At 39.6% G+C, this 13799-nt stretch overlaps 1 protein-coding gene across 1 annotated transcript in view; it reads right to left on the bottom strand.

Annotated features, from left to right (window-relative positions):
* The window catches only part of PSMD1 (proteasome 26S subunit, non-ATPase 1), a 74882-nt gene that overhangs the window by 47844 nt on the left and 13239 nt on the right, over positions 1 to 13799 (bottom strand). The window contains exons 12-16 of the mRNA XM_050902242.1: positions 13245 to 13418; positions 12154 to 12265; positions 11327 to 11523; positions 10648 to 10743; positions 10038 to 10102 (exon numbers count right to left, since the gene is read on the bottom strand). Coding sequence (XP_050758199.1) covers positions 10038 to 10102; positions 10648 to 10743; positions 11327 to 11523; positions 12154 to 12265; positions 13245 to 13418 — 644 coding nt within the window. The remainder of the gene's footprint in view (positions 1 to 10037; positions 10103 to 10647; positions 10744 to 11326; positions 11524 to 12153; positions 12266 to 13244; positions 13419 to 13799) is intronic.

The raw sequence follows: 13799 nt of genomic DNA, 5'->3' as shown, positions 1-13799 counted from the left end.
CAAGCAGCCAGCTCACCATTTTTTTTCGATAGTTTCCATTTACAGTAAAATTTTCAGCTCGGGCTTTGTTTTCATTTGTAATGTTTTCAGAACTCTTTAGTTACACACTAAAATTATGTACAGCAAAAGGCTTAGGTTTTTTCATCCACAGAACAGAAAGTACTAAAGATAACATGTCCTTCCAACATTTATTTATACATATTTAATTTAAAACACACACAAGTTCGAAACAGAGCCTAACGTAACAACTGCCAGAGAGTTCCAGGAGAAAGTATTAAAAATACTTCTGTGGTAGTTACAGTAAGTTGTCTCCTTCCTCCCCTTTTTGGTGATAGTCACTAGCCACTTAAGTTAGAATAAGCTCTAACTGCTCTTACTCCTCTTTTGTTAATCAAAATTTGTTTAAGAGGATTCTGTAGTTAAACGCCAGAATTGATGGATTGCTATAGCTGTGAAAGATGCCTAAATCTAAAAATATTCGAGAATCAAAAGCCTCTAATAAGACTCAGATTACTTTGAAGCTCAAGGGAAGAGGGAGGAGGAATAAAACAAACCCCCAAAACTTCCAGGTATGTAGCTGAAAACGTCACAGACTAGTGTCTCGTTTAACCCAAAGCAGGCACTCTGGAACCAGGTAAAAGTGCAATCACATCCATGCACAGAGTGATCACAGCAAAAAAACTAAAAGCATCATTTGCAATGCAGGAACCAGCCTTCATGAGGAATAACACCAAGAGGCAAACGGGCACAGCACTGTTCTTGAGGTGCTATTTCCCAGCAGCCAGAGAGCAAGAAGCAGTCATCTTTGAAAACTATCTTGCTACTTAAATAAATCCATGCTGATTAAACAAAAACTGTTCATACAGCAGGCAGCAATCATCTACTTTCAGCAACAACTTAAATTTTCCCTTTCCAGCAGGAACATCACAGATGGCTCACAGCATCTGGAAGGAGCAAGAGGTAACTTAGTTCTCTTGTGTCTGACTCTGTTCTTGTACAACTGTCAGTCTGCAATGAGCTATGACACAAGGAGTAAATTGCCCTAAGTGTCCCACAGAGAACGATTCCAAGGCCTCTTCGTGATCAGTGGTTAGACTCCACCAACAGGAAACAACCCTTGAAAAAGTCTCACCCAGCAAAGATGTATTTTGTCAAGCCAGCATATAAATTTCTCAATTTTAGTAACCATAAATAGAAGCTCAACATGTTCCAGTTACTGAATTTAGTCAGCAACAATAAACCTCAATCAAAAGGACTAGTGACTAATCAAATATCCGGTCTTCCTACAGAGAAAGGAGATTTCTCCATAGACAGAAACACATCATCAAGAAAACATGCACATTCCATTTAATACGCTAAGCGTAAAGAAAAATTGCTTGTCCACTGACAAAGCAAACATGCTAAGAATTCAGGTAACAGTCTTGGAAACAATAAGGACAGAGGGAGAAGAAAGATGAAGAGAAGATGCAGAACTATGAAATAAAAAGACAACATAACGGACGGCAGAGCAACTTGTTTTAGCAACTGTATCTACAAGAACAGATTTGTACAAAGACATTACCTTTATTAGCAAGACATGATTGAAAATAAGAGAGTCACTGCAAGCTACTGTAAGAAAGCACAAGTTTGTTGTATGGTAACTAAGGACAACACCGCTCGTGTGGTACTGACAAGCGGGACAGGAGGCTCAGGACTACATCCACGAGCATCATCTTTAAGTAACACAAATATATAAAATATATTTTTACATGCTGGCTGTGAAGTGAGAATATTTTTATAGCTTCCAGCTTCCTTCATAAAGATAGCAGCCTAAATAATAATTGATAAAAGGTTTGCAGTCACTTGCCAGCAGAACACGAGACCTTTTTACAGAAGAAAGGGGTCATGTACTTCCCTGCTCTCAATTCTTTCAGAATCTGGCCCATGCCAAACCAACCACCTGGCCAGCTCTATGGCCTCTATATGCTACATAAAATAGTAACTTACACAGTTACCTAGTTCAACTTTCCTCATTATCATAGAAACTTTTATCTGGCACATTTCATTTCTTTTTAAACTACCAGAGAAACAAGACAGACAAAAGTCAAAGCTGATCTGCAGCACACAAGCACTATGGGAAGAAATATATTTTAGAAGAACAATGGACAAGTATGGGGTTTTTGTTGTTTAACTATTTAAAATACATTAGGAGATATTTAGTCAATGTTCTGGCTGCCTATCTAATTAAAAATTACAGCACAGACATGGACATAAGGTCTACCTATAAATATGTCCACCTCAGCAGTCTTGCAGAGAGGAAAATAACGGAGTTTGAAGCCTAACAGAATGAGTGCCTTGAAATGCAAATAAAGGGAATACCTTAAAAAAACCCCAAACAAAACAACAAAAAAACTCAGACAAAACCAAGCAAAAACAAAACAAAATCCCAACCTTTAAGCCACCCTAAGAAACAGAGAAGCAAGAAATTCAGCTAATCTCAACTGTGGTGATACAAAACACATTTCGTGAAGCCAGTCCCAAACCATCTGGGGTTCTACAAGCTGCAAGCCTTTAGTTCAGACTCTATCAGAAAACTTCTAGGCAGCCAGAAAAATTTATTCGTTGCTTATCTTGTATTCTCCAAGTGCAAAACTCTTCCTAACCACATCACACCCTAGTATCAATTTTCAAGTGCATCAAAATACAGTTTAAAAAATCTAGTGTTAAGCAGACGTCAAAGCACTGAGAAGAGAGACTGATGCTATAAAGCTGTTCACTAGCATACAAGAGGCACACTGATTTTTTTTGTTTTAATGGTGCTTCATAGACAATGTCATTTTCCTACACCATTTTCTTATTGTGGAAAAATCCACAGCACTGCAAGCTGGTATGAGAAAGCAAAAGCATTACTCCCCCAAATCTTTTTCTAGGCTGTCCTATGTAACTTCAGCCTTAAAAGGTAAAGTAATGCAAGCACAGTAAACCTGGTAAAGGCATACTGAACAACCTGGGACACTGGAGCCCAAAGAGGCAGGATGCTCACCAGAGCTCTTCTGGCTCTTTGCCTTGCAAGCTGGAGCCAGGAGTCCCAGAGTTCTGGCCAGTTTGAGGACTGACTTAATATTACCACGAAGCATTAGATTTCTTTCATCATATTGATAAAGATGCCTACGTACAACTGCTAAGAAGCACTCCTTTGTTTCACTTCCCCTTTGGCTCTCTAGGTAACCATCAACATGGCAAAAACAACAGTCAGGAGAGAAGTAACTTCCATGTTTTTGCTTTGGCATTTGACACCATGGTGTTTACTGTCAGTGTCCGTTCCCATGAGACACACAGTTTTCTCCAGTTGCAAAGAAAGGCTTTTGCCCTGCAGAACAGGAGAGGAAGCTTTTTCATTTTTAAATGGGAAGCTAGTTACAAAAATAGGAAAAATTTTGCTGAAATGTCCATTTTCACTCTTATTTTTAATAATTCCTGTCAAACCCTATTTGTCTAGCCACATCTAAGATTCCTTGCATCCAGGTATTGAGGTCCTTTCCAACCTCTGAAAAACACCATCATGCTCTTAAAAATTAGGAGCTTCTTGTTCTCTGAAGTATTGTCTTTACAAATGCTCTAGACAGGTGATAGCAATTCATTTTCAAATTCATTAAACCCTGCACAACAAATGAGCCTTTTATTCTGCAAGATACACGTCAGTATTCCCTAATAAAATCCAACAGGAAGTTTTTGCCATAAAAAAAATAATTCATCAACTTCATTTAATGGCTCAAAGAATCTCAGCATTTTTGATGACTTAACTTGAAACTTCAGTTGCTGAACAGTAGTTTTAAAGCAAATTCAAGGATTTGGTCAGACAACCAATTTAGTTATAAATCGCACTGCTTAAAATGTTTAGTTACTCCGTTAAAAAGCCTTAGTGTGTATAATCTGAGAAACTGAAAATATTTTTCTGGAATGGGGGGGGGAAACATACTAGACTGGTTTCTCTCCCTCTGCTCATCCACACTGCGATTTAGTGATCTGAAAATCTTTATATATAAGCTTACAGGCTTATCATAGGCACCACAGGCAGCGTTTTTAGACCCTAAGGAGCAAGTGACTTCCTGAAGGAATACTTTTGAGTTTTCAGCAGGGTACAAGCTAGGCTGAAGAAACTATCTCAGATTTAAACCAATCATACTAATTTACTTATCTGTGTAGACATTCTAGTTTACAGCAGGAAGTTAAAAACGCTTGCTGAGATTTTCAAAAGCTCTCAAGTGATATAAGGCTCTGAGCCCTATTTTCCAAAGTAAGTAAAATCTCATGCATACAAATAGTCTAGAACAAAGATAAAATAGCAGCAGGGAAAGAATTAATGCAAGATGTCAGTGTATTGTTTGAAACAATGAATGTATTTGTGCAATCCGATTGTACAGCTACAATTTTCATTAGAAGTCAGATAAGTTTCGCCAGAGATGCCAAGGGACTTCTCCAATGCACTACAGTTTGGTCAGTGAAGACACACAGCTCTGTTTCCAGTTTCAGACCTGCAGATAAAGGCATTTTCAAATCCAAAAAGACTTCAGTGAAAGTCTAAGGCTTCTTCTGATTATAATAAGATTTCTGTTACTGTTAACCTTTCACTGAAAGGGACCCTCATTCTCTTCCCCAAGGAAGACTGAACAAGACAAAGATAAAATGGGTTGGAGGGTAAACAAAACCCTTTTAATCTTTCCTACGCAAGAACTAACAAGCAGGTATGTTTCACTAAATTCCTCTTCTTCACAATTAATACACTGAAAAAGTCACGAGCACAGATCATGTCAGAGTGACTGTTAGCCTCATACTCAATTACCCAGAAGATCTGCCATCTGCCTACTGGATAAAGGTAGGTTGTAGGAGTTAAAGAAAACAAACTGTCCAAGTCTACCTGGAACAAAATCCAAGTATCTGATCTGTGTTTGCTTTAAAACAAATATGTAGTGTTCAAATATCAAAGGCTATGTAAACACAAAGAATACAAAAGCAGGAAACATTACTATTTCACTTGCATCATCCTAAAATGAAGGACCGAACATAAGCCATGCAGAGTTCTCCATGTTTGGGTAGCCTACACTTATCAGTCGAGACTACATCTTCCTTTCAGGACTCTCTAGAGGCTGCATTGTTCCCTCTCCTGCCCTTAGCCTTTTCCCAACAATACTGCACCAAGGCAGAAGCAGCATCGCACAACTTAAGTTCTACTTTCCCATGGCTCTTATTTCCCTGGTCTTAACAACTGCTGCGAGAGCATTAAACCTTTTTAGGTCATGCTTTCAAGCACCGCTGCATCCTACATTGAAGCCTTCTCCCTAACCAGATTTGTTATATCTATAAAACATCTACCTCCTCATTTCATATATAGTGTTTAGATATACTGCAACATTGCTCTAACATATAACAATATAAAAATAAAGCTGACTACATAAAGCAATCACATCTCACCCTGCAATATAAACAAAGATCAATTCATGATCTAAAGTGGCAAAAATTATAATAAAAATAATTCTTTCCATTTTTAAAAAGTAAAACACTTTAAATTTATCGTGTTTTCAATCTCATCATAATAGCCTTAAAAAAAAAGAAAAAGGCTGACCAGCAATCACAAGCACCTTAAATGCTGTTTTCCAACAGACATGATAAATATTTTATAAATCACTTCAGTAGAAAGAAGGACTAATATATAAACATCAACAATAAGGTAAGTTTGCTATCTATGATCACTGGCAAAAGTATCAGGACTGGGAGAACAGAGACACATTACAGTAGCCAAGTCAATACATCACCTCTCTTCTTGCTGTTTCACAATACAGCTTCTTACGCAGCCCTGCATCCACACCAATCTCCAAGCATCTCAAGCTTTATTCATGCCTCTGTACCATTTTACAATAATGTTTTACTTAAAAGTGTCTCCTCTAAGAGGTGGCCATTTTTAAAAAGAGAAAAGATGTAAAAAGTCTCAGGTTTTTATGCCGTACTATTTTGATTGTCTCACTAGTTGTGAAGAGGAAGAAAGGAGAAGATAGTTTTGAAACAATTCTCTTGCACCAGAGCATTTTCTGATAATTTAATATAGTGGCATGAAAATGATCAGTTGCAAAATATGTAACTAGTGCCTAATTTTTGTAAGGCACTAAGCAGAGAGGGGAAAAAAGCCATACCAAGTCCTATAGCCAGCAAGCTGTGCTTTTGATCCCCAGTCTACAGACCTGTGGACTGCTTCTAAACAGTCAGCAAAACCAGAATTAACAGCAGCAATACTGCTGGTCAACAAGCTTCAATTCTACATACATGGCCGCCTGGAAAGCTTTAGGGAGTCCAAGAATAGAACAAGGAAGTTAGTTTTGTGCTATATGAACAGGACCTCACAACATATTCTGCAGCTCAGGCAGTATGATTGCTACTGCTTTGCTCCCTAGAGCAACTTGCCTGCAGACGTTCACACAGCCAGGCAAGCATGCATCCAACTGCTATAGCAGCATTAACCCCTGCTCCCCTAATCCCTTCAAAACTCCTGCACCATAGCTGATGTTTTGAGCAATGCACAGAGTCCATCAAGCATTCCTTACACGGCCTACCCTCAAAAGTACCACAGGAATTGCTGAGCAAATACAGCTAGTGATCCTGTTGCAGAAGCAAGAATTTCACCAACTTTCCACCTTTGCTCCAGGCAACACAGACGACTTTGGAAAAGAATGTAGGAAGAAAACTCCTGAAAGTGCATTTTAACATTTTTTAAGTTATCTGAGAAGATAAAAGGTATTGCAGTTACAAAAAACCCCAACTGATACTAATTTAAAGAGAGCCATAACTAGACTGTTTTCACTTGATATGTTAAGGAATATAGAAATTCTCTTACAGAATTATATGCTAAGGAAAGTACTGAATGGTGTAACTGGGTAATTTGATATCTTTCATAACACACTAGAAAATTTAATCTTGCAATTCTTAGGCAAAAGTTAATAACCTAGACTAGAACATCCTATCCAAACCTTGATTCATGAATTTTGAACAATGAAGTAGCCACACACATTCTTTTGTAGGCTTTTCCAGCAATTAAAAAGTGCAAAAAAATCTAAAAAAATTTCTGTGCTTAAAAAAAAAAAATAGTTAATCTTCAAGTTAAAGCAAAACCTTGTTGCTTTAAAAAGTAAATGTCATGTTTTATTACATTATGTTCTATCACATTTTACTCTGTTACTGTGCTGTTTTCATTAACTATAGCCATACAAGCCAAGCTGTGCTCTTGAACGTACACAGGATTGCATGTATGTGCTAGCAAGGAAGACTCAGAGGTAAACAAGGACAGAAAAGCCTTACAGAACATTCTGCTATGCAAACGTATTACCTAAAAATAGCTGGCTTTGTGACTTTTATGACACTTTTAGTTCAGATCCAAGAGGAAGAACACTTACTCAGAGATAGCTGTAACAAAAGGAGAAAACAAACCAGGTATTTATGACACAAAGTAAATTTGTGGGCTCTAGCTCTGTCATGTTCACCAATGGTGCTTTTAAGGAAATTACCACCCTCTGACTGTGTAACCTCCACCCTTATGTGGATTTTACTATTCCTATAGGAGGAACAGACAGAAGCACAAGTCTGTGCATATTCCTGCTACTATAGCGTACAACCCAGCAGACGAACTTATACCTCCAGCATGTTCAACCCTACAGTAATGGCATGAATTCCCCAAGAAAAATGTACACCTTATTAAACAAATTTATTCTCTTATTTCAATCCTGACTTCAGAGCTCCCTTTCTGGAGCCACATACAAAGAATTCAACAAGACCTCTTCTCACAGGAGCTTCAGTCATGTTCCTTCACCTAAGACAAGATTAATTTCTGAGGCTTAGTCCACTGTGTTACAGACCTGCCCACCTTCCATCACAAAACACTTCATTCAAAAGCTCTGTATACCTAGTAGCTGACAGATCACTGACTCTTACCAGTATTCAATGCTGTATTAGTGGCCTTTAAGACAAGTAAATCCAGTTAGACTTCAACAAACAACAGTCCTAAGAAAGAGATGTCATTTTAGTCATGAAATCTGACAAACTCACCGCCCACTTGTTCTTTATGTCTCTGCATGTATGCAGTGTTGAGATGGGCCAGAGCACACAATTAGTGCTAACTAGCAGTTTCAGCGAACAGCAAAGGTAAACGTAAAACCAGCTCCTAGATCCCTACACCGATGGACAGTATTTTCTTCCAGGAACTGAAACACGGCTTTTGCTTTATAATTAGAGGGAGTAATGCAGGGGGTAATCTGTGGGGCCTTCTAAGCAGAAAATGCATAAGTTTCATTGCTGCATGTGAATGCAGGGGTCTGGGCTAGACAAACCAAGGGCTCCCTCCAGAACTGTGTCTTAAAGCAAAACAACTGATCACGTATTTTGTGAAAGTTATCAAGGGAAAAGTGTTAGCAACTACAACAGCCTAACACAAGCCTTTTGCCTCCAGAAGCCAGTGATAATCAGCTAAGAAGTTTTAGTCCTTTGCTACCAAGTAAGGTGGACACTGGAATTTACAAGGAAATGTTCCTCCCTATTGTGCAAGCAGGTTTTGGATTGTACCCCTCCAGAAAGGGAAGGGAAGAGGCAGGACAAGATCTGAACCACTGTAGAGCAGGTGAAAGAGTCAAAGATGATGTCACTCATTTCCTCATTGCTGGATATGGACAGAATCGGCCCAGAACTACCTTGCTCCAACAAGATTCCAGCACATGGTAAATGGTTTAGCTCAGAGCCTTGAAAGCTTCTCATTTTGGTAGGAGCTATCAATGTCCAATTATGTTTTGCATTTGTTGAAAAGAAAAATTACATTGAAATCAGAGATCAAAAGTGCTTTGTCACAACCTGTTTGGAAAAAAGATGCCTGAAACTATGGAAGGCCTGCATGGAATTTTCCTTCTGTACACAGATGCAGAAGCCAGTTAAACAGACCCTTTGGCTTCAGGAGAGACACAGATCGCTATGCAGCAAGGAACTATCTGTGCTCAGTGAAAGCAACAGAGCAGAAGCTCTTGGGAGACGCCTGCTGCCCACAGAGGGAATTCGTTCTGTTTGGAAACTACATTTAATTGCAGCCAGAATATGCTTCAGATAAAACGGAATGGAGCAGAGTAATTTCTACGCGAGGAACAACTTGGTTAATGACAAACTGACTGGTCATACCAGTAACCCATTTTTTTAATACCAGCTTTAAGCACCTCTTATCCTGCTTTTTAGGATAAATTTACAGACTGCCACTAACCCAAAGAAGATGCGAACAAAGATTTTTAAATTACAGTCCTGGACCCAAGTATGCACTACCTCCTCTCAGACACACTCAAAGGCTGCACCTTGGCTCAGTGCTTGGATTACACAGATTACTGTATTAACAGATGAAGGTGTAGCCCTTGGGGAGCCTTCTAATTCCCCAGTCTAATAAAAAACCCCACCCAAACACCTGTTACCTAGAGAACTATAGAGCACTACAAAATACCAGTTCAGCAACAGATTAGAGAACCAAAGCAAACATCATGACTATTTTGTGATGGGCTTATATTACCACAACGTACGCCCAGCAACCTGTCAGGGTTTAACAGTGGATACTTAAAAAACTCAGGTTATTTTTACCAAAGTCACAACCTCCAGGAACATTTTAGATAGCAATTAGGTAGACATAGTAGTCCGAGTACTGCTGCTTTTAAGAGGCCTGGCACAAGCACTGTATATTTAATTTTTAATTAACTCTCAATCCTGCAAATATTCGTTTTTCATTCTATTTGTCAACTTCATCTAACGCTATTCAGACAATTAAGTCTTAAGCCTGGAAACCTACAGAAAGGCTCATTAAGCATTCACTGAATATTAAGGAAGGCTTCTAATCCTGAACCAAGTTTTAGTCTCCCTCAATTTTTTGACTTTTCAACCTCCATTCAGTTAGCAATTGAGTCATCTTGTGAAAGCAATAGCGTACACATTTCCTGAAAATGTAGCAGACATCAAATTGAAGGCCGTAGAAGTGACCAAGGAAGATACTGTACCTGAACAGAATGAAACCAAGTGACTCAACAGCTGCCCGCCTCACGTCATCATTCACATCACTCACCTACAAAAGGGAAAACAGGACATTCAGAACACAGTTAAAACACTTGTGGACTCTGCAACATTTCAGGCCAGGTGTCAGGCACGCAAGTTAATCAAGAAGACAGGATTATAGAGGAAGAAAGTTAACAATCATGTTCAGCCTTAGCTGAAACAGCCTCACCCTTGTTCATACACTGTGACCGCAAGCCTATCAAAGAGCAGACAGACCTCATCTTCTACAGCTTAAGTTGTTTTTTCCCCAGCCCATCATTATACAGACTATTCACTGCAAACCCATTACCAACTACTTTAGGATCATGTTTTATTTTTTAATAGGTTCCTTTATTGTGATACCAGGTTGAATATTCTCTTGCTGAAATTCTACTTATCCTAATGTCAGAAGACCCTGTTATTTCTACTCATAGTATTAAGGAAAGCTTTCATCACTTCACAATCTCTGATCTGGACCAGAACATTAACACTGTAGACACAAAGCCTGTCACAGTGATGTGCTTACTCGTTCATGACAAATTTCTTGCTATGTGCTCCTACGCCCGCAGTACTTACAGCCACATGCAGTAGGCGTCTGATAGCCTTGTTGTTCCCTGAGCCACAGTATGCCATAGCAACAGTGTACATGCCAGAACGACGGAGAATTGGGTCCTGGAAGAGAAAGCATCAATATTTAACATCCATCCAAACAGGGACTCAGTAATTCTGACTTTAAATCTGTTCCACTCTTGGCCTGGAATCTGCAAACAGGTAGCCTCACTGCTTAATTGTTTATTAGGGATGAGTAACAGGACAATCACCAAAGCAGGGTTGTCATTACCAATTTCAGGGAGACAGAAAGTTGCTATGCCACAGGCTGCCAAAGAGAGTATCTGGCAGATGTGTCATTCTGCTTCTTATTTACTATCTGCTATTGACCACTAATAGATCCTTGAGAGTGACCCACGTACAGCAAGCCTCATCTGTTTTTAACCATTACACCCTGTTCTGCTCCTTGTTGCTGCTCACAAGACTATGGAGACCGAGTATGAAGTTAAAAAAAATACACAACTAAGTACTGTTCGTGTATTTTTGATCAGAGTGAAGCAACCTGTGAAACTGCCCCACTTCAGACCTATGTAAGAACTTCCCTGGTTCGAAACGGCCAACCCACCGTAGCTGGAGATTTCACAAAAGGACAGGAAGGTCACCCGTGTAACAAAAGGGCTAGGGATTAAGTCACAGCTAAACTTACCTTATCTCTGCAGAGACTCTCAATGAGAGCATCTGCCTCCTCCATCCTCCCATACATGACCAGAGCAATTCCAACCGCAAGGCCTCGCAAAATCTTTTCATGCTGGGTTTCCTGTGCGTAGCCAACCATGTCCTCAATAGCCTGAGCATTTTTAGATCCCAACATAACCAATCCCAGTGCCAGGCCAGCTGCCTCACCTGCACAGCACAGAAAAGCAAAAAAGTCAAGTAAACTCTGTCCCCAAAAGCAGTAAATATTATATCTATAGAATCACACAAGATGTAGGCCAACAGTTCACTTCTGGACACCACCACGCCCCGCAACCCCATTATTCATCGCCAAATGTGCTTGTAATGATAACCTACCAGCCACAACTTAGTGCTCTTCCCTAACAAGTTCAATTTTCTCTTCCTTGGGCCAAGAGCTGTGAACCCCTGCCAATGCAGCAGTAGCCCCCACAAGCTTCTCCAAGCCTATCTCTCAGCCAAAAAGGGCACATTGCTCTGGAGATCAACCACACTAAATAAAAAGCATATGACAATGGAAAGAATAGAGCAAAATAAGGGACCGTTTAAAGACCTAGCATGTCTTATCACTATTTGGCATAGAGCCACAGACCAGTCCTGACAGGACCTCTGAACATTACTGCCACATAACTAAAGAACCATGCTGATCAGAAAAAGGTCAGTAAATAAAACACAGCTAAGGCAACCTAGAAGCGATCTATGCTGCTAACAGAAAACCTGGGGCGGGGGGGAACCACCAAAAAAACCCAGATGCCCGATAAGGCCTCAGATGGTTATTTGCTTTGAAAGCAGAACATTTACCTGTCACTGCATCATCCTGGTATAGATTTGTTTTCAGCAAATCGTACACATCTTGACGTGCTGTCCCCATGGCAGCCAGACCCAAACCCAGGCTGCCACCATGTCGGACAATCTAGAGAAACATATGCAAGTTCAGACATCATAAAACAGGGAACAATACGGCTTCAGCTGAAGCAGACATCTTTCCATTGATAGAAAGCTGCAAACTTTTAGCCCCAAACCACCCGAAATGATCTCTTGACCTGTTAGAAATACCACTTTCACCGTCTCAGGCAGTAACTCTGATGAGAGAGGCAGAAAATAGAATAGAAATGGCAGTTCAAAAGCCCATAAACAATGAGTATCAGAAGCTTTACACATAGCACAAGAGACTTTCTACTATCTTTAAGGTCTTTTTCCCCCACTGAGTGATTTATGTAAAAACATAAATCTGTGCCATGTGTAAAAACTGCTGCCTAGTAATAGCTTTTGAATAGAAAGGTAAATCAGTACCCACTTAAACAGTCTACATGCTCTTTCGTTCTAAGAACAGATACAGGAAAGGCAGTATATTTGCAACAAAGATGAGTGGGATCCATTCACAGAATTTTTAAAGAAGTAGTTTGAAATTCCTCAAAGAGAAGAAGGGAACATGCTGGGAAAATACTAATTTATTCCTAACTTAAAAAGAGACTTTTCATAGAGGTCTACAAACAGTAAGTGGTGAAGTAAAACACTTCTTTTTGTATAAGATGCATTAAACCTACAGGGCAGCAGAAGCATTTTGTGGCTTATTCCTTTGACAGCTAAGCCATAAGCAATAACAGTGCCTGAATACTGCAGGTCCACTAGCAAAACAAAGTAGGTATACAAGTAGTAAGAAAAATGAAGCTAAATTCACTGTCGAATATGTAAGAATTTCCTAAAAATCTTACCTAAACCTTGAGCAATAGGTTGTTAAAACCAAACTTTATATTTAAGGCCCACAGGAGGTGTAAATATCACGCTACTGCCACGGTCTTAGTTACCTCTAACCCCGACTTCTAAATCAGCTAGCACCCTTCTGGATATTCCCAACAAAACAAAGGTTCACTACTGAACCCAGTACATACATCATTACTGGCATTCTTCAGCTGGTTCAGCAAATAGTCAATGATGTCCCCACCATGGTTAGCATGAATGAGACCCAAGGCATAGAGACCTCCACCTTCCTGGTAGGCTGACCCTGGAGAGGTGTCCTTGGGTAGGTATGTTGCCATTAGCTGTAATGCTTCTTTCTCATGACCCTGTATTTCCAGTAGGAAGGGAAGACAGTGGGAAGTGAAAGGTGAAAAAACAGTGGATGCAAACACTTCACGATAATATTTAAACAAGTCAGGAGAAAACATGTTATAGCCATTACTTTCTCCACAAAAATCAGCCTTTCAGCGCTGTACAATCAGCAAAGAATCTTTCTGTACTGGGGTTTTATTAACCACACAGTACACGAGTATTCATCAATCACTTGGTCACTGATCTAAACCAGGACAAATTTGGCCTGAAGCTACACCAATTCTTTCACTAGAGGACTTTAATGAGGGCTGAGGCACACAAAACAATTACAAAGACTTCTTGCTGTTTCAAAACAGCTTTCAATATACCCTCCCTGTGAATGAATTTGAAGAAAA

Source organism: Gymnogyps californianus, chromosome 10 (genome assembly GCF_018139145.2).
Source record: "Gymnogyps californianus isolate 813 chromosome 10, ASM1813914v2, whole genome shotgun sequence".
Taxonomy (NCBI): Eukaryota; Metazoa; Chordata; class Aves; order Accipitriformes; family Cathartidae; genus Gymnogyps; species Gymnogyps californianus.
This window is presented reverse-complemented; position numbering and strand designations above follow the sequence as displayed.